This window comes from Centrocercus urophasianus, unplaced genomic scaffold (assembly GCF_019232065.1).
Source record: "Centrocercus urophasianus isolate 14NV4802_14NV808 unplaced genomic scaffold, USGS_Curo_1.0 seq_24, whole genome shotgun sequence".
Taxonomy (NCBI): Eukaryota; Metazoa; Chordata; class Aves; order Galliformes; family Phasianidae; genus Centrocercus; species Centrocercus urophasianus.
The window spans coordinates 11089059-11115449 of record NW_024884800.1 but is presented as its reverse complement, the minus strand read 5'-3'; the positions used below and the strand labels follow the sequence as shown (position 1 = coordinate 11115449).

The following is a 26391-nucleotide window of genomic DNA, read 5'->3' as shown; positions in this document are numbered from 1 at the left end:
AAGAATCCAGCTTTCCAAACTGCGGCACACTAAAACATACTATTATATGAAGCATGGGGAAGCAGCACCCACACTTAATTTAAGCCAAGGCTGTTTTACATAGCAAAAGGCTTTGTAATGCTTCTTTCCAGATTCATTTTTCTTACTGTGCTTCCTCAGGTTTCAGTGTTTATTGTTTTTGTAAAACTTGGTTAAGAAAAGGAGCCAAATTCAGCCTTGTTGTTTATGAATTCATTAGCAGTACCCAGCAAGGAAGCTGGCACCGGGGGGCTGATGTTAGTTATTATGCTTTCCTCCCCCCTTGTCTCACATCCTGGAAAGGGATGCAATTTGATCCACTTGTAAGATCATTTGTGCACTGCTGGCAACCCCAAAATGCCACGATCATATTGCTTGCAAAGTTTTTTTCTGGCGCTTGCTGCAGATGATAGCACAGCCCTGTGCGACTTACGACTGTTTATTGAAAATATTTTATTGCATTCTGTAAATCAGTTTTAAGAGACACCAAAGAGATACAGTAAGTAGACCAGTGAAACGATTTCACAAACTCAGTTATCTGACAGTTTCTTTCTCTGCAGGAAGAGAACCAGTTCTGTAAAGAACAAGCTGAGAAGACATGGTTCACAGAGGTTTAGCTACTCTGACTGCACAGCATTTATGCTTAAGTTCCCATAGTGCTCCAAGTGAAATCAATGAGATTGTTCATTGGTTTCAGCTGGAGTTTGATCAGCACCTTGCACCTGAGTCAGGTAAAAGTAATGTCAACAGTTTTCAGAGGCCAAACTTTTACTGCATGGCCGTGCAGATTTCACCAAGGAAAACTCCTTGAGTTTCTTTGAAATTTGTTACTTCCTCCAGTTCAGGTACCACTCTGTACAAGATGTGCACCCTGAAGGAAACGTACCATGAAGTATGTACAGTTATGCCAAAAGGCAACAGACCAGCTTCTAGCATTTCCAAATGCAGTGCATATGATTCCTTTGAAATTCATACTCTGCAGAAGATAAAATGAGAAGTGAGGGTCTCCCATACTGCTCCAGCACTCCTAAGGCGGTATTGTTGGAGACATCAAAATGACAACTCTACCCTCAGACTGACTGTGAAAATCCAAAAATGGCACCTCAGACAACAGCACTTGTTTTAGTGTTGGCTTTTGTGACTTCTATTCAGAGAAGATATATCAAAGATAGCCCCAGTTCCCAAGACTACATTTTGCTTCACCTTTTTAAGAAGTTCACTGTATTCACTAAGATAGTAGCTGAATACACCTTCCCTTCTTCCTCTTCCATTTCCAGCCTCATGCAGTGTTTGTTCCTTAACATATAATTATATAATGTTTCAAGTTAATTATTCTCCACCCCAAACCAAAGGCATTAACTTCTAGTGAAAAGAAAAAAGCTCTGATACCCTGGGCTCAGCCAGTCGCTGATGTAACACTTTCCTTTCAGTGAGAGCTGGCAATCTCTGTAAGTGAAAATACTGCTTCTACAAACTGGGTGAATGTGATTGCAAATCAGGGATATTTTAGCAGTATCTATAGAAAGGTGAATAAGTCACCCTTGTAGCTGAGAAATCTCTCCCCTTCCCCAGTTTGACCTACACGTCATTTTCCAGCAAACACCTCCCTAGTGAGCTCGTAACTGCACATAACAGAAGTCAGAGGCGAGTGTGGTTCTCACGGCCTCCATCAGCAGACCGCAGTGCAAATCTCTCTGCTGAGGCGGCCGTGCCCACCCCGTTGTGCACAGCATGGACATGATTCAGATGCTCCTCCTGGCCTTTTGTGGTGCAGCCGTCACTGTTAGGGACCACTGAGTGTTTCTTCTGCACCTGCTCCAGTATCTGCAGCACCTGGATTTAACAAACACAGCAATAAGTGTGTTACTAGTGAGGGGGAAAGTACTAATTTCTTCTCCTGCTGTTTACATAAACTCTTTTCTTTTTTAAAACTACTCGTCTGGGCCCATTCTTGGAGTTGCATTAAGCATTTCTATCTACTCAAAGGTCTCTGGGACAGGTGTGAATGCAGAGTCTGCCCCACTGAGATCAGAGATATTGGACCTCAGAGCCCTTTCTCTGAGGAATCAGTCTTGTGTCGCACGTTCCTCACGAATTTGCCCAGCACAGAGAAGTGCAATGATGGCTGCAGGATCAGGACACAGGCAACATGGAGATCTTTCATTCTGCACTGTGATAACTCCTCATGCTATCACAGATTTTTTCATCTTTTTATAGAACAGGAAATTTCCAGTCTGATGCTTATTTCACGGAAATGGGCAAAGCAGAGAAAGAAAGGGAGAATAAATAAGATCAAGATTAATTTTACCTGAGACTTGGGAATTATACCAACTCTGAAGAATCCTATGTTTCCACTGTCAATTTTGGTGCAGTCCACAACAGTAGAGGCAATATTCTCTGGAGAAGGGCCATCGCAAAGAACTGCATCCACCTGAAGAGCAGCAAATTTCCACACCAAGTTCAGCACATGGGCAGTGAGATGGCAGTTTCCCCTTCTCAACAGAAGGCAGCTGTCAAGGGCAGCTCAGCTCCTTCCTACACCACAGTATTGCCACTAACTACCTGTTGAATTTGGAATGAACTCAGAAAAAGCAAAGAGAGTTCTATGGGATGTGAATCAGTAGTAGAAGCAAAACAGGTTTGCATCAGCTGATGAGCTTTGAAGGATTCCCATTTGAAAAGCAAAGGTATAGAAGAAGAGCTTTTTGAGGAGTTAGTGGTGAGAGATTTACATAAGCTGCCAAGAATATATTGTCCTAAGGATTTAGGATCTCAGAATATGTTAAAGCTCCAGTGCCTGTTTCAGATAAGCTTCAGGTTTAGATGGGAATCCCCAGTGCTCTGATAACTCAGTGGCAGCTAGAGCCCTGCCGCAATTAAGCATCGGTGTTTCTGCTGCTTGTACAAAGTGAAGCATTTGTTTGTTGCTCGTATCATCCTTTGTTTGAAAACAAACTAATTCATGTTGCCAAGCCATAACTATACCATATAAAACAGAAGCGTTTTGGATTCCCACCAAGTTTTTCATTTTACGTTGTTCTCTCACTCCATCACCAACACAAGGAGTGTCAATGACATATTTAATTAGATGTTCTCCCATATTCTTGATATCATCTATTGACTTGCCTACTGGGAACAGAGTAATTGTGTTCTTCCATCCTTTTGGGACCTGCTGGACTGAAAAGACACAAAGCCACAATTACCTTATCTCCTAGCTTGGCATACACTTGGTTGTGGTGTGTTGTGTCTGCCTCTCCTGTTGGATTAGCTGATGTGACCACAATGGGGCCAACCTGGTGACAAAAAAAAACAAACGGTAACAAGAGCTCTCAGCAAGTTCTGTGGTACACAACAGGTTGTTACCCCAGCAGCTACTGCACAGGTAAAGACACTGAGTTACAGGTTGTAGCTGCTGTCATTCCACAACTTCAAACAAACCTGTGCTTACAACAAAAGTGTTCAAGGTGCGACCACTCACCAAGTCAATGAGGTGCGTGGTGACTGAGCAGTCAGGGATGCGGATGGCAACGCTCTGAGGGGTACCAACGTATTTAGCAGAGTCCTTCATTCCCAGGAAGTCCACCCATTTACCTGCATAAGGAAGAGTCACACAGCACTTACTGATGTGCATCAGTCCAAACACAGCGATCTTTCTAGAGATACTGCCATGGAACACATGGCATTGCAGGGAAACATGACTTAAAGTTGGAATTTCAAACCCAAAGCTGTCCAGAGAGTTTGGAAGTAGCAGATTTCCTCACCTCTGGGAATCACCAAGCTAATAGGAGATGGCCAGGCAGCATCCATGAAGTCCCAGAGGAGGGGGCTGAATAAATGTTTTGCAGGTTCTAGTTGCTTCAGGCTAGAAATCCAGAGTGACATGGGGCGCTCCTGAGCCTGGCGCTTGGAGCTGGAAAGGAGGCAAGGAAAATGAGTTTAGAAGTAAGCCAGAATTTAATTTCAAGCTGAAAAAGAAATGGCGTTGGACAGGTCTGGAGTTAGATGTAGTACTGCAGGCCAAAAGTCTGTAATGGAAGTAGGACCGTTTCAACAGACAATCTGAGAGGAAGGGACTTGAATGTCTGCTCCCAGTTACAAATTCTAAATGAAGGCTTTAGCTTCCTGTGTAGTGACAGGTACAAGACCCAGTTTCCCAAGTTCTGAGGGGTCTCAGCTGCTTACAGTAGAGCTAGAGGCATTTGTTAAACACAAGAGGGATTTTAGTTGTGACAATATTTATCTAGAGATATGTATAATAAACCGCTGCTCTATTTTGACATTTCTTGATCGTTAAATTTCCTTGTGATACCCAAGCTACCTGGCTCCATCACCTGCCGGGAGCCTTCAATATACTGTAGGACAATTCTGCTCAGCTCTCTCCTTTTTCATTTGGATATTCTCCCCTGGGCTTGTAACATTATTGTCTTGGTAAAATTAAGGTACACGTCTCATTGCTCTGAATGGCTGCTGTAGGCAGAACTCAGTAGAAGATGTATCTCTGACAGGCTTCCTTAGCCTGAGAAGCCTACACCAGGGCAACGAGGCAAATACTCACCGGTGAGCTTTCTCCACAGCATCAGGCCGATTACAGGCTGCTACAAGCACATACACAGTGTCAGTGGGGATGCCGCAGGTCCCTCCATTCTTCAGGATATCTGTTGGCATGTGAACAGGGCAGAATCCCTTGAGTGACTAGAAGTGAGGGTCTGTAATTCACGGGAGAGCTGTCACAGACAAAACAGCCAATTCAGTGCTCTCATCTCCTTTTTCCAACTGGCAAAGTATTTCCTCTGACTGTGCATTTTCTAGCATTCACCCAAGAAGAGATCTGGCATTTAGGGGAATTATGGGACATATTCATCTGGGCTAGAAGTCATTCAGCCCTGTGGAGAAAGCAAGCACCATGCACTCTCTGTAGAAAGCTGTCAGTGGGAGCCCTAGCCTTGGAGGATACACTTTTCAGACTGCATGTGCTGACAGTGACATGATAGAGGAGAGACAGCAGTGAGTTCACTGCTAAACCCAAGTCCTACCGAGGAATTGATCCTATTTTCCCCCATAGTGATTTTAGTTTCTAAAACTTGGCCCACTTGGTCAAAATACAATCAGATTATCATGGTTTCCACTTCTAGATTGAAAAAACGTCCTTTTAATACCGTTCTGCTACAAAATCTCCCAGAATTACCCCTCCACCCTGCATAATCCCCTATATATTTCCCTTACCTGCAATTCTCTTGACTGAGGAAGCTTTCCTGGCAGGCAGGTGAAGGCACTTGGTCATTCCTCCCCCCACACCACTAAGCTGCACAAGGGGCCTACCCATTGGAAAGCAGGAACCCTCAAAGGTGCTGCTGAAAAGGGCAGATAGGAAGCAGTAAAAGCTGACCAGACCAAAGATGAGAGTGGCAGCAATGTCATAGCCAGCTGGAAGAGCACTGATAGCATCCAACAAGAAGCTGACAGCAATGAGCAAGAAAGTGAGGGAGTAAAAGAACCAGCTGATGCTTAAGAAGAGCGTGCAGAAGACAATGAAGCTATTGAAGAGCATGAAAGCAATAATCCCTACTGCTGTGTGGAAGCTTCTGCTAGTGCCATAGAGGCCCCCGTATCTTGTCAAGCCCCAGATGATCCACATGACAGCGTAAAGAATGAAGGCACTGCTCTCCAGGGTTTTACCCCGGGCAAAGGCCACTGAGCCACTTAGAAGCTTAAGGATCCCACCAGCTACCACTACCCATGGAATTACAACAGTAGCAAGTGGAGCTTGTGGGTCCCCAGTCACTGTAATTGAAAACGAAGCAAGGACACTACATGCATAGCCAAGTACTTCAGCATCTGCATACTTGGAATACCCTAGGTAGGGTGTGTGAAGGTTTGCCCCTTCACGAAGCTTCAGAAAACTGCTGCTAGCAAGCAGGGCCTTCACAACACCCTCCCCTGTTGGAATTTTGGCACCTGGTTTCACATTGTACAGGTGAATCAGAGTCATCAAGGCTGAGGCCACAAAGATGGCCACATCTATTCCTTGGGGTCCGCCTTCGAAAAATCCCTTGGGACAACAAGCTAATGCGATGCAGTAGGCCACGTAAAACAGCAAATACAGGCCATCCGCCAGGCTCTTAACAGTGAGAAAAAGAGCCAAGACTGCAAAAAGAATTGAAAAAACCACAAGGAATGGGATAGGAAAAGTTGGCTCCTCTGTTTGCCAGATTGGGTATAGAAGGCAATAGCCCCCAGCAAATTTCAGGATGGAAGTGAAACCAAAGAATGTAGCCATTAGGACGTCCATTGCACGGTATGATAAAATGCAGACTCCAATCTGGTAGATCCCGGCAGCCCACAGCCAGGGCACTTGACCAATAAATAGTTTGCTAGTGACACCCAGGAGCCTACAGCCGAAGACACTGGCAGACAGCATGTTCAGGATAAGACCAGTGACTGCAAAATGATTCATGCTGACACTGGTGGACTGGATCTGCTCACGGGCCTTATTTTTGGCAAGATCTGTGCCGGGAATGGCTATTTTCTCTTTGGAGAGGAAATAAAGAATCCTTCCCAGAGCAAAGTAACCACCAGCTAAGCAGACAACCATATAGTTGCAAGCCACAGCAGAGGAACCAAAAGCTGTGTTATAATGCATGGCAACTTCATGAGCACTGGCAAGTGAGACAGCAGAAGCAATCACAGCTAGAATGACCTCTCTGTTAAGGAAGCCCACCACTGCAATAATGAGTAGTGCCAAAATAAACGTGACCAGGCCAGGCACCAAGGCATTGCGGAAGTCACCAGTGTCGTTCAAAACTCCTTGCCCTCGCAGGATGAAGACCACTCCATAGCCACACCAGAACACTGAGATGGTCAGGAAAAGAGACGAGAATAGAGTGGCATTTCTTTGGCTTCTCCAAATTCCTATGAAACAAATGGCAGTGGAGACAGAAATGTGATTTCGACACAGTAGGTTATGGAAAGTAGCACTTAGGACAAGCAGCTGTGCTACAGGCACATTGTGTGTTGGAACCATGATCACTACATGAGCATGGAGCTGCATGATGGTCAGCAGAGCTGCTGAGAGCTTGGGTTGGTCTGCACAAAAGGAACAACACGCCATTTCAACCCACAGATGCCTGAACTAGTCCCAGTGAGCTTGGAAACAGTTTTTAGAGAGCTCATATATTCACTCTTTTAAAATTGTCATGATCACGATAAAGCATTTGTTCAAAACTAACATTTATCTCTTTGGTTGCTTAGATAGGAAAAAAGTGGTGTGCTGATATATTCCTCAAGCTGGAGACGTCAGTGGTCTGGCAAGGCTGCCACAGTTTGTACTAACACGTTGGCAAAGCAGACCAAATACATGTAAAGCTATAGAAGGGGAGGCCTACAAGCTGGCTGCCTTCTGGGTCTTACCTGCATATGCCAAAAGAGATGATAAAATCAACAGAAGAATCCCTAGAGCTGTGCTGGGGATCACAGGGGCTGCTCTGAGTGAACTGTAGAAATGTACTGCCAGCAAGAGTGATCCTGTGTGTGACAAAGGAGGTGGAAAAAGAGAAAGAGCTTGTAAACTTTACCCCCCAAAAAAACACCAGAAGAGAGATGGAGTGACAGGAGCAAGGAACAGAGAAAAAATAACAGTAAAAGATCTGTAAGTAATAAAATCAACAGGGAGTGTTGTAACTTGGTTTGTGTCCAAGGTCTCACGACTTTCTGGGTTCCCACTTTTGAGAAATTTGAACCTAATTGTATTAGAGGTGCTCCCTCATTGCTGGAAAAAAATAAAAAACAGCTCTCCGATTCCAACAAACACACAGACACGCTCTGAAGATGATCACATAAGCCTCGTGACTACAGAAAACTCGCCTAAAAATGGAAAGGAGCAGCACTCAGAAAGATGAAATGCAAAGGACAAAAGAAAGGGAGTGGACACAGAAAACAGAGCAGCAGGAGAGACAGAGAAGAGAGGAAAGTGCATTAAAAAAAAAAAATCACTTATGAAAATGACTATCAAAAAGCTTTGATTTGCTTCCCACCTAGGTTGAAAGAAGTACAAAAATTCAGGCCAGCATTTTAAAGCCAAGACAAATATGTTGTTGGCTGCTGAACCAGGCAGAGGGATCTCCCGTCTCTAAAAATTTTACCCAAGCGGAGAAGATTTTGAGTAAACAGACTTTTTAACCCCTTCAAAAAGGGGGTTGTCCATGAAAGCTAGTCCCAACCCCATCCTCCCGTGCCAAGAAGACTCGATCCCTACCTGCGGAAATGCCCAAGAGCCCTATGGAGTAATGCAGTGACTCAGCTTTTCTGACTGCCATCGCAGAGTTCGCTGAAGACCCAGATGCGGGCTGAAATGCTGCCTCTCTTTCTTCCCTAGCTCTTTATAACCAAACCAACTCCACTGGCCTGTGTTCCTCCCTGCTCTCCACCCCTTTTCCCTACAAACATCTTCTATTAGTGTTTCTTTCTGCATGCGGGAGGAAATGCAAACGAGTTTCTTGCTGCAATAAATTTCAGTCTGAGTCAGAATGGACTGCTGGTAGCTCCCTCCAGGGGCCTGTTAATTTTACTGTTGATTAACCCTTGTTAAAAAAGACACTTGAAAAATAACACTTAGGTTTATTACTATTACTGCCTTTTTGCTATTGCCAGTGAGGAAATTACACTGGTTAAAATCAAGGGTTTTTAAAGACTCCATCTTGCTGGAGCAAACAAGTATTTTGTAAGCCCAGGAGATCCCCGGGGACCAGTTATTTGTCCCAACACCTGCCACAGTCCTTCTGTTTGCCCCCATCACAGCTATGAATGCCTGGCACCAATGTTCTGTGCTGGGCAAGCCCAGGGCATGTTCAGTGCCATTCCCACAAAGGTGACTTTTGTCCATGTGCCACTCCACATCCATCTCATCCAGCCTCTCCGCACACACTCCCAGGGAACTCCTCCTAATTCCTCAGGGGCTTTCATGAGTGAGTTGTCAGTGCAGTCTGGAGACCAACAGTGCGAGGATAAAATCTGGAAGCGTCTTACTGGCTTTCCAGGAGAACTGTGCATGCAGCAAAGTGATACCAGTCATTGCCATGATCACTGCTGTATCCCAAAGGTGACATCAAGGACCTATTCACAGCTTCCTCCTGCTTGCTATGAGAATATGTGAGAATATGTGATCAGGGCGATGCAGGAGGCCATGGAAAGCAGTGGTCAGTGGCCCATGGTCATAATGGGATCATGTTGGTTACACTTCAACTGGGAATCCAGAACAATCCCAGGCTGGCAGGATCCACAGATAATGCCAAAGGATGCTGCTCCTCCTGCTTGCTGAGCCGCATGGACTGGGACGGCATGCTTCCATTGAGAAGTTGGGTCCTTATACAGGCCCCCAAGCATTTGTGGTTTCTTCAGTGCTTTGGAGGATACACTTGGAGAATAGCTACAGTGCAGAAGAGTTCCTTCACACTTATCTTCACTAGAATATTAATGCAGATTTAAGCAAGGTATCGATGTGTGCAGACACTCTCATTTAGAATGGAAAAACTTAGCCGAAAAGCATTAATTATCAAGAATACATCTGTAAAGATCTGTAGATCTTTAAGTTTAATTTGCCTATTGAGATACACCCTGTCACACAAGGAAGCAAGCTCTAGAACAAGCTTATTTTGTTCAGTTACACGTAGACAATTATTTCAGTAAGGGGAAACAATGCCATCAGTTTTCAATATGCAGAGCTACATGATGTGGTTTACAGCAAGTCCAAAGTTCACTTCAGTCATTAGCCACGATCTATCTTACAATCACAGAATGGCTTGGGTTGGAAGGGTCCTCAAAGATCATATAGTTCCAACTTCCCTGCTATGGACAGGGAATTAAGCACTAGATTCAGCCAGCCTGGCCTTGAACAATTCTTCTTCTATCATTAATTGATTGCTCTCCTATCAGTACAAGCAGGAAGAAACTGTCTTTTCAAGTTGCAGCATGATTCAGCTGTTTTTGTTTTCCTGTAAGAGGAAATAATACAGTTCTAAATTATGCTTACAATAACTTAGATATGAAACCATACAGAAGAGAAAAGGCTTTGGGAATTTCCCCCACTTATCTCACATTTTAATTTTTTCATGGATAATAAAAGCTGTTTTTCTACCCATCAAACAGGTGCTTTATTCCCATTTGTATAGTCGAGTATAGAGTGCTTGACATCACTGTTTTTAAGATGCATGCAGTAAATGAAGTCACATGTATCAGAAAAGAACATCTTTCTTATGCCTGTATGACTAAGGAACTTGCCAAGCAACTATTTCACTAAAAAGAAAACACACTTCACATCTCTTCTGAGAGACAAGGGCATTTTCTTACAAATAAGCCTAGAAAAATGTTCTTTAGTCAAACTGCACATATTTTGTTGTTCAATGAAAAATGGCAAGATAAGCTTAAGAGGTTATTTCAACACTGAAAAGCTAAATCAGAAATGCTCATTATCTTTTCAGGTATAAGCATATCAAGGACAAGAGAGAACAGGTCTCCACATGAGCCAGGAAGCATCCCTGCCACATGCTGTGAACCTTGCAACCATGTAGTTCTTATTGGTCAGGGTTCTGCCAGTTCCTACTACCATTTTCCTTGCAAATGTTGTTGTTACCTCCTTGGACAGATGGTGCTGTTGATGGGGAATTGTGTTATTCATTCCTAACTCAGGACCTGAAGGCCAGGAAACAACTGCAAAACTGCTCTTCAGGGAGGGTGAGGACACTTAAGGTCAGAAAAGGATACCTTAGTGTTAAAAGGAGAGAAGGTGCTGGTGCAGTGTAGGGTCTTCAAAATGGGGCACATAGAGGAACTGCACTGGCTGGAATACTTGCTGTGGGCTAGCTCCCTGTGATACCATCTTATGCACAAAGATTTTACTGCTTTAGTCTGAACTAGAATGGAAAACCGACATCTCAAAAGGAAAAACAGCTGCTCTGTTGAACAGCTCACGTCAGTTGGGGATGCTCTGGAGACAACGTGCTGGTAAGAATGTCTGCATGGGAGCAGTCAGTTGAGGAAACAAATAATATTTACACGCCCTGCCTGTGGCGCTGGAAATAAAACCATCTTGCCAGTAAGAAATTCAGCCCAACCCTTCTGGCCCCACCTGCTCCTGGGGGAGGGATCAAGCTATAAAAGGCTCCAGGCAGTTCACAGAGATGCACAGCAATTTGGGGCTCTCCGGGGAATCCTCCTGCTCTTTCTGTGACCATGGGAAAGAGAGTGGCTGTTGTGCTGTCTGGCTGTGGGGTGTATGATGGCAGTGAGATCCACGAGTCTTCGGCTGTGCTGGTGCATCTCAGCAGGGAGGGGGCACAGGTAAGAGGCTCCTGCCCCATTTCTGTCTCCTTTTGCCCAGGCTCTGCTTTTCACTTTGTCCCTCTTGCATAAAGCACTGCTCTTAGCAGCTTTGCATGTTGCTAGACCAATCAAGTTTCTCACTTTTGCTAGGGCCGTTGCAAAGCATTAAGTGAGAGGAGTCAAAGCAGACAGCAGTGTCAGGGCTGCTACAGCAAACATGAAGAATGCTTTGCTCTCTGCTTTGCGCTCACAGCTGTGCTCTATGAGAGGACTGGCTGTAAGCTTTGTGCTCAGCAACTCTGTGTGCTACTCAAACTCTGAAGCCAACTTTCTTAAGTGAACCTCTCTGTTTCTGGCTTACACTTCCTCTCTTCTGCTTTGGTACTTCTGTTTCAAAGACTACCAATGACTTTGGCTGTTTGAAACTCATCCTTTCAAAACACTGAAGATTGAAACAGGAAATAGATGAATCCTTGTGAGTTGAACTTGAGAAAGGGGAAAAAAAGGGTGATCCTGCAGCAACTGCTGTTACACCACTAGTCACAACAGCTGCTCTTTGAGAGAGGAAGAGAAGAGAGAGGAGCCCTGTGCAATTCCTTTCAGCTCCGAGCCACCCACAGATCTGGGTTGGAGCTGCTTTCTTGGAAATCGGAACTGCTCCACTAAACATGAAGGCACAGCACTGCAGGGCCTGCCCACCCAATTCCAAACCCTTCAGACTGTGTTCGCAGCGTGTGTTAAAGCTGAGACCTGTCTAAACTGTCTCTCCGCTGCCTGTAGTCTCGCCTCTTTTCCTTCGCTCCTGCAGCTGCTGCAGTTCTCCCGCTGTCGAGCTTAAAGCATCGCCCTGAGCTTATCCCGTGATTGGCAGGGACCTCTAGTGGAGAAAACTCAGAGACTGTATGGGATAACTGGCTTTATGAGCACAGACGGCGCCCACCACAGCAAAAGTGATTGCTTGGGACATGAATGGAAAACTCTAGGAAATGAGCTTTGTGCATGGCTCTTGGAAGAACTTGTTTTCTTGGGAAGGAAAGGAATGGCTGCTCCTTCTCCACCATTTCAGCTCCCAAAATATAACACTACATATAACAATAACCTTCCTGATCCCACTATTGCATACAGGTGAGGCTCATTGCAACCACCAACAAAGGTCTTTCCTAACAAAGCAACTCAAGTGTTTCAATTTGCTACCTATGGTATTGAACATGTTTAGAATACGTGCCTGAGGGATAACAGACCTTTTCTTCCCTTCTCAGGCAGAGGTTTTTGCTCCTAATGTTGACCAGATGCATGTGGTAGACCACGTGAAAGGACAGCCAACTCAGGAGAAGCGCAATGTACTGGTTGAAAGTGCCAGAATAGCCAGAGGCAACATCAAGGATCTAACTAAGCTGGATGTCAAGGGGCTGGATGCCTTAATCATACCAGGTAGGTTGGTATGTGGGGTCTGCATGCCCATGGTCTTGGAACAGCTTAGATATATGTAAGCCTTGAAAAATATGGGCTGAGAGAGATTGGGCAAAGCCACTGGGGGAGAAGATAATTTGGGAGACAGGACTGGAATGATGGGCATCCTCCATCTGTGCTTGCATAAACTTATATTACAAGAGCACATGGCAGAAATTTGTCCCAAGCAGAGAGAGCAGATAACCACCAGTTGACTTACCCTCTGTACCATCTACTTAGCTTCTTTCTACTGGATGTAAGACTATCCCCTCCCTCACCAACATGCCTGCCTTCTTATCAAGAGAAGCAAAAGCTGGGACACAGAGAGGGTGACTCAGAAGTGAAAAGTGCAATCTCTTCTGAAATCAGTCTTTGGTGAAAGTATTTCACTGGGGTTGGATGAGACCTGGAACAAGGATTAAAAGACAAGTGAAAGCTTGTCAGCGTGCTGAAAGAGAAGAGCTCATAAGTGGAACAGGGTAACCAGCAGTGCACTGATACCTCTCCAGTTTTCTTTAGAAACAGAGGTGGTGCTTTAGAATCTTATCTTAGGGTGGTCAGAGCTGAGAATATTCAGGGGCTTGCAAAGGTTCTGCTTTCTTTCATCAATATTGCCTAAAGGCTTCTATCCACCACATCCATTTTAACCTTCTAACAAACCATACCTGACAGAAGTCCTGCTTCCTGTCTAACCTGTTTCCCTTTTCTCAGGTGGCTTTGGAGTGGCTAAAAACCTGAGTACTTGGGCCACCCAAGGAAAGAACTGCACAGTCTCCAAAGAAGTGGAGGATGTCCTGAAGGCTTTCCATGCTGCCAAAAAGCCCATTGGTCTGTGCTGCATTTCCCCAGTGCTGGCAGCCAAAATCTTCCCAGGCTGTGAGCTGACTGTCGGTCATGACACAGAGTGTGAGAAGTAAGTAACCTTGGGATGCTAATACATAACTGTACCATGAAAGTCACAGAATCAGCAATCTCTCCCCAGTGTATCTAGTACTGTGCATCGTGCACCTTTCAGTCCCAGGGCAGGAAAGATGGGGAAGATGCCGGACCACTGACTAGAAGTTAAGCAGATCCTGGCTAGGAACAAGATGGCTGCATAACACATAAAAGGCAGGGATTAAGACTGACATTATCCATCCATGAAAGCTGTGACTGAATTCTCCCAGTGGCAGGAAAGAAACTGATGGCTCTCGTTAATGGTATAGAAAGCTGGTGAAGAAACCAAACCCCAAAATAAGTCTAGAGTGCATAGAATTAAGCAGCAGAACAACTATGCTGGAACATCAAGGTTTTATGTCAGCTTTACTTCAGCACTGTAATCTGGAGATTTTCCTGATGCTACAGCCTTAGAAAAATTCTTTTACAGGGAAAGATTTAGAACCTATAAAGCAGGCTTTTTATAGGGACCATCCATCTCTCTGTAATGGCGGAGAAGATGCTGTTGTGAGGTGCAAACATTTTTTTTATTGTAGGCTTTTCTCAGATCCTCTACATTGGTCTCTTTTCTTATAGATGGCCTTATGCAAAGACTGCTGAGACTGTGAAGGAACTTGGCTGCAAGCACATAAACAAACACGTCACTGAAGTTCACGTGGATGTGAAGAACAAGCTGGTGACCACCAGTGCCTTCATGTGCAATGCCCCCATTCATGAGATCTATGATGGTATTGGAAAAATGGTCAAAGAAGTGATCAGGCTTGCCTAAATGCCACAAAGCCAAATGTCAACAGGCAAGCTGCTACTCAGAGTTCTTCCCCACACTGCAACACCAGTGGCTGCTGGGGTGAGAGAACTGGAGCAATGTAAGATTGGCATATTTTATCGTGGACATACCATTTACTGTACTGACCCCAAATCAGCAGCAGTTCTGTGATTCTGTAATGAGTGTCAGTGCACCATAAGCTGGCACACAGATGCCAGATGTCCACAGATTGCCATCATTATCTGTGGTTCTGAGTAGCTGGGCAGTTGCCTGGGTCTTTTCAGTTATGATTTGGCTGACCTGACAAGCACATCATGTGTGAACGGGAATTGTTCAGAAATTTGTTATAAATCTATCTCTCCCTACTTTTCACCATATTACAGAATAGATGAATTAGTGGCAAAAGGAAGGAGCACAACTTTGGTACTGAATAAAACAGGCATATTTTACAAAGGCTGAATGCTGCTTTTATTTTTGTCTTTTACTCTGTGTTAGAACGTGTTTTTAGTGCTGGTGGCTGGACAGTAAATGGGTAAAATAGCATAGAAGGAAGTCACCAGTAACAACCCTCCCTAGTTTTCCTAGGTTTTCTCAGAACTCAGACGTGGTAAAAGCAGAAGCAAACCAACATTAGCAGGAAGGTTTAACAAGAAGTTGTTAAATTCTTCTCTTGTATTAACACGAGACCAGTTACAATAGCATGGGGGTATTTTGGAAGTAGTCTAGGTGGAAAGTGTCAAGGGTGAAATCTGGGCATCCCAAAGAAAATGCTGCAATTTCCAACTGCTTTCAATCTCTAGGAAAATTCCTAGAAATTATGTGGAAGCAACAATTCTGCATTGCTACAGGGACAGACAAGATACCCATCTAGCTGAAACTGGAACGTCAGGCTGTAAACTGGTTGGGTGACAGTGAATTTTGGCAAAGAGAAGACACTAAAAATAACTGAGTACTACACATAGTTGTTCAGATAACAGGCCAGGCACTGATTTGTAAGGCCAGAAGGATCTATTCATCTGCGTAATCTGACTGCTCTACAGGAGCACAGTAACTCACATTTTACTGAAGCAAACCTGCTGAGCAGATTCGTTCTTTGCTTAGAGACACTGCTATGCCATTTGATGGCTCATTCCTACAGTTAATCACTGTTATTTAAGATAAGCCATGCCTTATTTCTTTTCGTAGTTGAACAGCTTACTTCCAGCTTCAGGATTTTGACAGGTTTGTCTCCATTAGATTGAAAAGTATTTTAGATGGTAGCTTGTATGTTCGTATATAGGCTCTTATTCTATATGCAGCATCACATAATAATTGCAGGCTGAACTGTTAAATTCTCACAGTATTCAGACATTTTTTCTAAGCCAGTAATTATTTTCTGAGACTCTTTTAAGCAAACTCGTCAGGCTCTTTACATCCTTTCCAAAACACATGCACATTTTTGCACTCTCAGCAACATGGCAAGATCCTTCAAGACTATACCAGTGATCAAAATAGGAAGGAATGTACCCCCATGCTCCAGTGGAGCTGCAAAGAGGAACTCGAGCACTTCTGGCAGGGTCACAACGGCCCAGAATGACAATTGTACCACGTTGTTTGTTTTGTTTTTGAATAAAAATGGCCCTTAGCTTTTCTATATTTTTTCCACTGCTTCTCTTACCAATCATTTTTAAGCAATTGCCCACCTTCCATAACATTTACTGAAAATTGAAAAACCTGCAAGACATGAAGGATCAGCCAGTTTGGGGGCAGTAGCTGCCAGGAAAAAGATGGAAATGTATGCTTAGCATGGAAAGTCTACAGATCCCCTGGTCGACAATACCCAGAGAAAACTGTGCTGAGCATTCCAATCATGAAGAAAATTCAGTCTGAATTTGCATTTCATTAGGAAGGAAGCACAAATCCATGGGAGACCTGACCTCAATACATCTTCTAGTCTCATAGCTGTATAGTTGTTCTCCTGTACTGCGACTTTAGAAGGGAAATTCAAAGTCTAAGATATTCACTACCTTATGGAAAATAACAGCTCCCAAGCCCTCAAACTCTTGTCTTTTACATAATACCAGAGAATCAGGAAAGGTACAGAAGTTTTTATCATAAATACTAATGTTTGAAATTTGTATTTTCTGAGATTAAGAGTGTTTTGACTAACTTTATCAGGCTGAAAAGCTATGGGATGCAGTTACAATAGAGAGAACTCTAGGGGAAGGCTAATGAATTTGAATTAATCTCAACCTTTAGAATTAACCCACACAGACACAGAGCTAGCAACAGAACTGTTTACTGGGATATAGAAAACTGCCTGCAGAGATGGAGCAGAATCAACACCAAAAATGAAACATCTCAGTGTGTTTTCACACCCAAGAAAGGCAACACACAAAAAAATTCAAAAGTTGGAAAGAAGTGGTACTGCAAACAGTTGTTTACAATTGAATGGGAGAAAAAAAGAAAATCATGTAGTTACAGGTCGGACAATGTCAGAATCCGCAAAAACTCTTCTGGATCCACTTCCCCATCTCCATCCACGTCTGCTTCATCAATCATCTCCTGTCAGACAATGAAGATTTGGGAGACCAGATTAGGTGGGATCTGAGAGGATGGAGGGTCATAAAGCCTAAACACCAATAAAGATCTCAGGCAAGGCTTCTTGTTAACATAACAGATTGTGTCTGTTGCAAAGAAACAAAGCACAATTTCCCAATCAGTAAGCCTTTACACTCCCTCCCTGAGCAAGAGAAATACGCTTGTGCTTCACAAACCTGCAGCTCCTCGTCTGTGATGTCTTCTTTAACCTCACTAGCCACCAGCTTGAGTTTCTCAAAAGAGATCTTGCCGGTGCCATCATAATCAAACAGCTTGAAACCTTTCAGGATCTCCTCTTTTGAAAATGGCTCCGCCTTAGCAAGGAAATGAAAAATGTCTTCATGCAGGCATGACATCATACCACTCTACAATCCCTGCTCAGACACTTTACCCAGCAAACATTTGGAATAAAATCCAAGGCATCATTTTGAGTCACAGAGGAGGGCTATTTGCCATTGCTGTTCCTCTTTCACTTTTCTTTCACTTTTTTCCTCTTCTTTTCTCAGTGTTACCATGTATTAAAGGAAAAGCTAAAACAGAAGTTTTTTGAACAGTATGGGGACTTGGCCTGGAATATCCTGGCCAAGCTTTGTCAGGAAGAGAGAGATTAGCAACACTACTGAAGTGGAAGCCGCTGCCAAGAGTGATCCAATGGCTACAGCTGTATTTTATTTCAAAAGTGAGCCAGGCTTGCGCTGGCCATTGCTGCCTTTATTTACCTCACACACAAGCACTGTGTACACAAGCCTTCAATTAGGTGTGGGCTTTGACTGAACGCCAAAGCATTACTATGGGGAAAATATGGATCTTCACTTTGCTCTTAGCATAGGTCCAAAAACACACACCCTGGCAACTCTGATGGCATGTACACAGGAATGGCAATGCCAGCTCTGACCCAGTCATCTCACCAAGCCTTGCAATGAAATTACTAGGATGTGAGGGGAAAAACCAGTCATGCTGGCACTGTTTGAGAACAGCCTATGTCTGCACGCAGCCAGGTACTAGAGGACACAGAGGTGTATGAGCAAAGGAATCCCAGAAGGGCAATGCAGACTAGGACACGTGAAACAAAGGGCTGGTATCAAACAGCAGATCTGAGGACACTCCACAGTCTCGAGTGGCTATTGCCCACAGGAGGGGATTTTTCATTTTCTCTGATGTGTGACATTTGCTCCCTGCTGTTTTGGTTTTGAGACAATCTAGAACTCTGAGATTATAAATACGGAGCTGAAATTCCACATGTAAAGATTTAAAGGGGGAGAGGGGAGACTGCACTCATTCCTATTAGGTCTATCTCTGCTACGGTCTGAGGGCTGACAGTGGGACTCCTTCCTGGAGATTTCAAGTCCTTCAGTTTCCGAGGAAAGATCCCAGGCACTGCACTCAGTGCACTCAATGATAGGGAGGAATTGTCTGCTGAAATGCAAAACTACCTGAACTAGCCTTCCTAGATCCTCATGGAAAAGGCAGGAGTGGTAAAGACAACTCACCCAAGGGCTGATATCTAAAATACCTCAGATGAAAGTCCTGTTTCTCTCCTGCAGGGAACCAGTAACCCAATCTACTGCAAGTACCTGCATTGTAAAGTTAGGCAAGAGGAATTTCAGTCTTTGCGACCAGCTGGGCTCACACACCATTTTCTGGGTCATCACCCGCAGAAATGACTCAAAGTTTATCTTCCCTGACCCATTCTCATCAACTTCAGAGATAATTCTCTTCATCTCCGCTTTTCTGAGTTCACAGCCCAGAGCTCTCATCGTTAGCTGCCAAATGAGAAAGCAGACCAACGTCACTGTACAAGTCAAAAAGAAACAAAGCAGAAAAGACGTTTGAAGCAAATAGGTGCACGTAAAGAGGGGTGGGGATGGGAAGGGGGAGGAACAACTTTTTGGCTCCGTGGAAAGATAACAGGACAAACAGCCTGCCTACAGTGCAGACAACAGAGCAGCCTTCTGAGTCTGCAGTGAAACTGGGCCTGTGCCAGAAGGCTGCACATGTTCATGAAGCCAACTTGGTGACAAACCTGATTAAGAAATTTCAAATCCCACAGCCCCATTCCAGGTGCTCATTTTTGCCCATATATTGCAGCTTATCAACACAAGCACTTACTTATCAGGCCAAACAGAAAAAGGAGTTGCTGAAATCAGACGACTGAAAACAACCATCCTTGGAATGTGAAGGTCTTTTAGAGAAGACCTTTTAGAGATCCAGGATGTGATTTTTCAAGGCACAGTCTCTGACACACTACTTGCTTGCTGCTCTTCACCATTCCCATCAGCTCCTTATTGCTCCCCTGCCAATTAGCACTGCATTCCTCCATCTCAACAGTGCCAGGAAATGACTGTATATTTGCATATGTGTACATATTTTTGTAATATCAAATTTATTTTTAACCCAGATCACTTTTCCCACGCAATTTCCTCCATGTTTCTGCAATTAGCTAGGACAATTGCACATACAGTTGAGACAGCAACAAATGGAAGGGCAAGAACTGTGCTAACCAGCTTGTCTCCCAGCATCTCCACACAGACAGGCTGGCTCAACTCTCCCTTATAAGTGAATGGGAAGGAATTGTGTGCAAAATATCCGAGCAGCAGGAGAGGAAAGGGCTGTACAAAACACAGAACAAGCCATTCATCCTCCATTTTGTCCCTAAAGAACAGTGTTCTGTAGCTGTCTGATGTCAGCAGTACAAGGTTGTGGAAAACTGGGAAGGAAGATCCGCGGGCAAGTGCCAAGGAGAAGGAAGGCTTCAGTCCTTCATAAGGAAACCTGGCTAAAACACTGACACCATTCTTGCATGATTGCTGGCTGTAAAACAAGCCAGAGTTCTAGCAGCAACGCCTGACAGCTCGGCAAGTGATCCAAAAGCAATAAGTAGCAAACACTAATTGCTCTGTAACAGCTCCACAACAGGTGGAGCTTGTAAATTATTAAGCTTATTTGTGCTTGTGAATGATTAACCTTACTTGCAACATTTCTGTTTACTGTCACCTTTGTTTGACTACAAGTAATTCTGGTTCTGAGAGCACTTGCGATCACTTGCTTGGCTCCCTGTCAGCTCTCCGGGCCGGGGATCCAAGCCCAAACATCCCCTGGGAGCTGCAGCCCTTCAGCTACACAAGGCACGTGCCGTTGTAAAAGCCGTTGATGCGGGGCTGCTAGAAAGCTTCGCTTGCACATCTACAGAAAGTGATTGCTGTGCAAAGGAAGAAAGCAGAGGAGACTCCTGAGCAGCAGAGGGGAACGGGCAGCTTCAGCCGCCCCGGCGTGCCTCCCTGCAGGGAGGGGCTGCTAAACCGCGCAGCCTTCGCTCCGCTCCCCGTGCTTCCATTTCACCAGTGAACACGCTGCATTTTCGCGGCTTCCTGCCTTCAGGTCCTTGACGTCCATCAGGCCGGAGCCGTCGGGGTCGAACGCGTCAAAGGCCTCTCGCAGCTGCTGCCTCTGCTCAGCACTGACCGGGAACGAGGGAGCCGGCTCCTTCCGCGGAGCCTTCGGGCCGCCAGCAGCCTGCAGCAGAGAGACCCGAGATCCTCGGACCAGCAGCAGCCCCTCCTGGGGACCGCACACAGGACCGGCGGATCCCACCAGCTCACCATCCCGCCGCCGGCAGCGCCCAGCCTCCCGGCGCTATGGCAACCGCGCTGCCGTTGGCCATCACACCTGCCTGTCAGTTAAAGCGTGCGAGCTGATTGGGCGAGGCGCAGAGCGGGCGGGGGCTGGTGCCGCGGCTCCGTCACGCCGCCTTCTACCCGCCCGCCGGTGTCCGCGCTGCGGGATCGCCAGGCTTCCAGCGGGAGGGGTGCGGCGCTTCCAGAACAGCACCAGGACTGGGGCACGGCACCAGGCTCGTCCCGAGGGAGGGAGCGAGTCGCTGTTGTGAAGGATGCAGCTTTGCGCTGGAGAAAATGAGCGTTGCGTGGTTTCGTGTGGTTTGTTTTCAACCGTGGCTCTATCCTGGAGGTTTGCTCCCAGAGAAAAGAGCACAGAATCCTTTCTAATTGGCAGCAAATAATTCGAAATAAGCCCACGCTGTCCTGTATTTAAATTTGGACGGGTGGCTCCTCTGCCTGGACAGCGTAAGTCTGAAGTGCATCATTTCTGACAAAGAATGACCCGCGTTGTGCATCTCTGCAGGAGGACCATCAGCAAGGAACTGTATACTGCACTGCGGTTTTTAGGTTAAAAAAATGAAGTTTAAGATTAAAAGTCAGATTTCCGCACGGCAGGATTAAACAAAACCGTGAATCACTGCAGCAGCAATAGAAGGTCACCCGAGAATGGAGTGGAGTGGATAAAAGACTGGAAACTGTACAGAAACCGACAAACTTGCTAATAAATTGAGCTCGTTTGATGAATAAGCCGAGCTTTTGACGTTTTTGCCGTTTTCCTGTGCGTCTTCTCCTTCGCCACACGGGGGCACAAGAGACTGCAACAATCTGCTCCCTTCTGACACATTGCTGCTATCAATCAGTTTTCAAAGGCAGAAAAAAAGTCTGAAAGGAATTCTACGTAATACAGGCCGAGTTCAATGATTGTTATCTTTCATGTCTAGTTTAGTTTTCGATTTTTCCCCATGTTTATGAATTGTTCGAGTGAATTGAATGGTCAGCAAAGAGAAAAAGGCAGATACTGTCAAAAGCAAAGGAATTGTTTGAATTGAGGAGCCTGGAAGATATTAAAATTTCTGCAGAGGAAGAATTCATTCTTCTCTCATCTGAGAGTGAGGAGGGAGGATGTTCACTGCTGGAACAAATAGAAGTAGCGGAAGGACTGGGGTGCTTGTTTCCTTCCAACACAAAGCAGAAGCCATCCTTCCCTTCTGCTCTCACCTCAGACAGATGCACTTCAAAGACAGAATATAGCCTAGTTTTGTGTCTCCAGCCAAGCATTTCGTAACTAGAGCCCTTCTGGAGATTTCAAGTCTCCACTTTGAAGTACCCATAGGAATCCTTTTTATTATTTGCCCAAAGATCAGACAGTGCTGTCCCAGTGGAGATGTGTTTTTGTATACTTCTTTCCACAACTCTGATGGTTTAAAATAAGACATTTTATTTGAAGTACAATCTTATATTTGAAACCACTGAATATTCCTGCAAATGTATATATCACCAGCACTGCTAATTTTCTCTTTCTGCAACGAGATTCCTTTAAATGTGTGAACTGAATAGCAGGAGGTTAAGTTGCAGTAGTCCATTTACTTACTTTTTCAGTTTTAAGAACATAATAAAAAAGGGAGAGGGAATAATCACCATAAGACAGCGTAAAAAAAGCTGATCCCCACAGATATGTCATATAAAGAATTCACTGTAACTGAGCCCAAGTCAAGGCATTAAACTAGAAGCTTCAACTGCTGGGAAATACAAGTTTACACTTTCATATTTTGAGTTCTTTCTTTTCCAAACCATAATGATCTGACATGTCTTACAGTCAGATAAGGATCTGAATACTGTTACTGAAAAATGTAATGTCTGTCTTGAAAACGAACAGTACAAACACCTTACAAGTGCAAACAAGCAACCACGTTGCTACATGTAAGCAGGTTAAGTTGGTAACTGTTCACAAACACAAGTTTCAGATCATTTGCTTAAAAGAAAGCACTGACCTAACTGTTCTGGTCTCTTTATAGAAATAAAAAGCTGGAAAAAAGTGAGGCACCTACCAGACATACACACACATGTGCAAACAAATACAATAAAATTCAGTTTCAGTAAAGGCTGGTCTTCTTCATGATCCGCAAGAATTCCTGCTCGTTCACTTCCCCATCCCCATCTCTATCTGCTTCATCAATCATTTCCTGAAAGATATTTGTGTTCAGAAATGAGATGCAGATTAGAGTAGAATCAGAATGATTAGATTAATTCAGAATTAGAATCACTCTAATAAATAGCATTGGACAGGACAGTGTTGGCTCAAAGTCAGACCTAACATGCTTCGAGGTATTTTTTAAACCAGGCAACGTGTTTAAATATGTTTTACAAAACTATGTGTAGGGCATGTCCTTTTAAAGGAGCTATCCTGGAAGAAATGGAGTGCTTGGAGCAGTTGTTCCTTTCCCATCCCTGTAATTCCACAGAGAGTGACAGTTACTGTGACACAATTTAACCACGTATGCTTAACCCATCTTTGGCCTTAGAACCTATTTCTGAATTGACAGCACTTTTCCGTTTCTTTAGGGAAAGAGCTTAAATTAAGCATTACAGCTTAATAGCAAAGATCCCATGGGATGCTAGAGGACAGCATCTGAAAATCATAGTGACCCCTGAAGTGGCTTCCTTCCCCAGTGAGAAACAGATTCCCACTCTTTATTCTTGATAGTTAGAGAGAGACTTCAGCTCCCCAAACAGGAGGAGAATGAGATTGTGGCTGTTTACATGGATTTAAAACTAAACATGAAACCAACTAATACACAAACATTCTGTGACTGTCTTTCAATTCAGTGAAGAAAGCATAACCTGGATCTTTCAATCCACAAAGGCTGATAATAAATGTTTGTGCATCACATGACATAGGGGAACTGCTGGGTCACAGCTCGAACTGGTAATTGAGCATCTGGTGAAGGGGTGAAGGGGTGAGTCTGGCCCAGGGAGCACAGGCAAATTGTTTACACCTGTGCTCTACACATGGCCAGAAGGGGTGGACCCACGGTGGAGCCTCCCTGGGCTCATATAAGAGCCAGCCACAGAAGGGAGAAATCTCTTAGGTGTGGGCTGCTTGCTGAGAAGAAGTGCTGCATAGCTAGAGAGTCCCTTCATCAGCTGGGTAAGCTTGCCCTTTTTTTCCTTCTGTATACAGTCATTGGTGTACCTACTAATACTTTGCTTAGCATCACTCAGAACCTGTTAGAAGTGATGTTGTTCCTTTGTGAGGGGAACGCATGGTTGCTTACACCAGGTACAAACCTGCAGCTCTTCATCTGTAAGATTTTCACCCAGTTCTTTGGCTACACGTTTGAGGTTTTTGAAAGAGATTTTGCCAGTTTCATCATCATCAAAGAGCTTAAAAGCTTTGAGAATCTCCTCTTTGGAATCTTTATCAGCCTTAAGTTTAAGGAGAAAAGCATTAGTTATACTACATATAATACTCAAAAATTGCAATTATAGCATACAAGAATTAGAAAGACTAAGAAAGTCTCATAACTTTAAACATACACACACTGCCACAAACATACACACAAAAGCTGAAGGTAGAAAGACACAGTAATGCTGCTTGAACCTCAGGGCTTCAAGTTCTTTTCTTTCACATCCTGTTAGACAACTTCAGGATTTCAGTGTCAGGATCCTTCACTGTTAAATACTTGGTTTTACCCAATATTTTCTAGGACTTTTAAAAGCAGAAATCTCATCTGTAAATATCTTTTGTCCATGTAATGTATCAATGCTCCTGACAGAGTTCTGCATGCTTGAGTTGTCTTTTATCTGTGATAAAAGTTCTGGTTCCCTTGTCATATGTGCATAAAACTGATTGTTAAAGAAGCTTATTAATGACATTTCAACCATAATATTCAAGTAAATGAGTGAACTGGCCTATGACCAGGTAAGATTTAACTTACTTGTTTAGCATTAAGAGTGAACTATAAATGAACACTTAAAAAAGCCATAATATGACAGAACTTAATGTTAGTAACTAAATTTGATGAAGCTTTAAAATAGGGAGAAGGGGGAAGCGTGTGGTCTGTCTGCGCTTTTTCCCATCTAAAACCAAGAGGAGGTGAAAGTGACTCATCCATTTTCAGAATTTCTTCTTCTTTGACTTCTAAAGCTTACATACCATTTTCTGGGTCATCACTGCCAAGAAGTCATTGAAACTGATTTTTCCTGTTCCTTCCTTATCGATATCTGATATCATTTTCTTGATTTCTTCTTTCTTAGGTTCAAACCCTAGTGCTCTCATGGCCACCTGTAAGGCCAAAAGAAATTAGTCATACAAAACTATAGCAGGAAAAATATCTCTTAATGACAAACACAGTTAAACTTTGTGCCATACCACAGTAGATCATGTTCTCAAGGAGAGCAGCAAGGTCAAGGAGCTCTCTTAAAGCAATGTTTTTCATTGTATGAGGGCATGTTGGGATGCAGAAAACAGGCAGCCAGTTGTATTCTTCTAGACATCCTTCCTTCCTTTTCTTTAATTCCAGAGTTTCCTAAACACATTGAACCACTGTGGCAACACCCTCTTGTGACAACTGGCAGGGAGATGGAAATAAGCTTGGGTAAAAAGATTTCTCAAAAGAAATCTGGATTAAGTCCTAGCATACCTGTTTGGTACATAACAGTTTAATTTCTATGGTGGGGATTCAGAATAAAAGTATTCTGTTTTCATTTTTTTTTAAACAAAAAAAACCCACGAACAATATTACCATGTAGTGCTGTAGTGATTTCCAGTGCTGCTAGAAGACAATACAGCTGCTTTCCTGTGAGGAGAATTGCTACTAACCCTCTCTTTCACATGACAAATGTGACACTGAGTAACAATTCAAAAAGCTCACTTCATGCTCTTGTGTAAGCGAAGTGGCAACTGTAAGACTTAGAAATGTCTTTGAAGGAAGGTTTAAAAAAAAAAAAATAATTAACCATGCTTTAATACAAGTGACTCCATGCAAGAAGCTTCTGTCATACTTGCTACTCAATTGAACTCCTTGCAGACTTTAATCTGACAGCACAAAGATGGAAGCTCTTAAGCTTGCAAACCGCAGGGAACTTCAGGTTTTTTCATTTTTGTGAGAAAGCCTTAATGAATGTACAGGAACACTTTGCATGGTTTCAAATGCTCCGAGCACCTGAAAGTAGTAAAAGTTACAGCTAGAGGGCGATGTGCTTATTGACAGCAAGGGTTTCACTCCAGAAAACACATCTGCAGGTCCGTTCCTGTGTCAGGCCGTGCTTTCAGCAACAGGAAGCCTCACCTTCAGCTCCTTAACATCAATGTTCCCGGTGCCATCTGTGTCAAACAGGTCGAAGGCCTCCCGGATCTCCTGCTTCTGCTCTTCAGTCAGCTCCGGCTTGGGACTCGATTTCTTCCTCTGGGACGCTGCTCCCAGCGAGGGCTTCTTGAAGCTGGAGGCCTTGGCATAGCAACACAAGAGCAAACGGGCATCAGACCGCCCCGGGAAGAGCGGGAAAGTCCTGCGGAACGGCGGCCCCCTCAGCTCGCCCCGGGGCCCCTACAGGCTGACAGGGGCGGCCCCGCGACCCCGTTGCCGGGAGGGCGGAGCCGCCGGACCGCACTCACCATCCCGGCGGCCGCTGCCTCGGGGCGGCTCCAGTTCAGTCAGGCCGGTGCTCAATACTACCTTCCCCCATTGGCTGATGCTGCCACGCCGCTGC

The 26391-nt window shown here is 44.3% G+C and overlaps 4 protein-coding genes across 4 annotated transcripts; 1 reads left to right on the top strand and 3 right to left on the bottom strand.

The window, feature by feature from the left end:
* Nucleotides 1-535: 535 nt before the first annotated feature.
* On the bottom strand, nt 536-7066 carry LOC122163858. The gene is made up of 7 exons (XM_042825389.1): nt 5242-7066; nt 4574-4673; nt 3780-3928; nt 3497-3609; nt 3222-3311; nt 2327-2449; nt 536-1851 (listed from the first exon to the last, which is right to left on the bottom strand). The coding sequence occupies exons 1-7, from the start codon at nt 7064-7066 to the stop codon at nt 1657-1659; spliced, it is 2595 nt and encodes an 864-aa protein (XP_042681323.1). The 3' UTR covers nt 536-1656.
* A 4114-nt stretch (nt 7067-11180) lies between these two features.
* Nucleotides 11181-14935, top strand: LOC122163727 (glutamine amidotransferase-like class 1 domain-containing protein 3A, mitochondrial). The gene is made up of 4 exons (XM_042825184.1): nt 11181-11349; nt 12591-12762; nt 13492-13693; nt 14293-14935. The coding sequence occupies exons 1-4, from the start codon at nt 11242-11244 to the stop codon at nt 14483-14485; spliced, it is 675 nt and encodes a 224-aa protein (XP_042681118.1). The 5' UTR covers nt 11181-11241; the 3' UTR covers nt 14486-14935.
* A 1833-nt stretch (nt 14936-16768) lies between these two features.
* Nucleotides 16769-21957, bottom strand: LOC122163856 (caltractin-like). The gene is made up of 5 exons (XM_042825387.1): nt 21898-21957; nt 20435-20695; nt 18637-18825; nt 17239-17376; nt 16769-17026 (listed from the first exon to the last, which is right to left on the bottom strand). Exons 1-5 carry the CDS (start codon nt 21955-21957, stop codon nt 16940-16942), a joined length of 735 nt encoding a protein of 244 aa, XP_042681321.1. The 3' UTR covers nt 16769-16939.
* A 741-nt stretch (nt 21958-22698) lies between these two features.
* Nucleotides 22699-26358, bottom strand: CETN2 (centrin 2). The gene is made up of 5 exons (XM_042825280.1): nt 26297-26358; nt 25971-26129; nt 24836-24964; nt 23968-24105; nt 22699-22862 (listed from the first exon to the last, which is right to left on the bottom strand). Exons 1-5 carry the CDS (start codon nt 26297-26299, stop codon nt 22773-22775), a joined length of 519 nt encoding a protein of 172 aa, XP_042681214.1. The 5' UTR covers nt 26300-26358; the 3' UTR covers nt 22699-22772.
* Between the last annotated feature and the right edge of the window lie 33 nt (nt 26359-26391).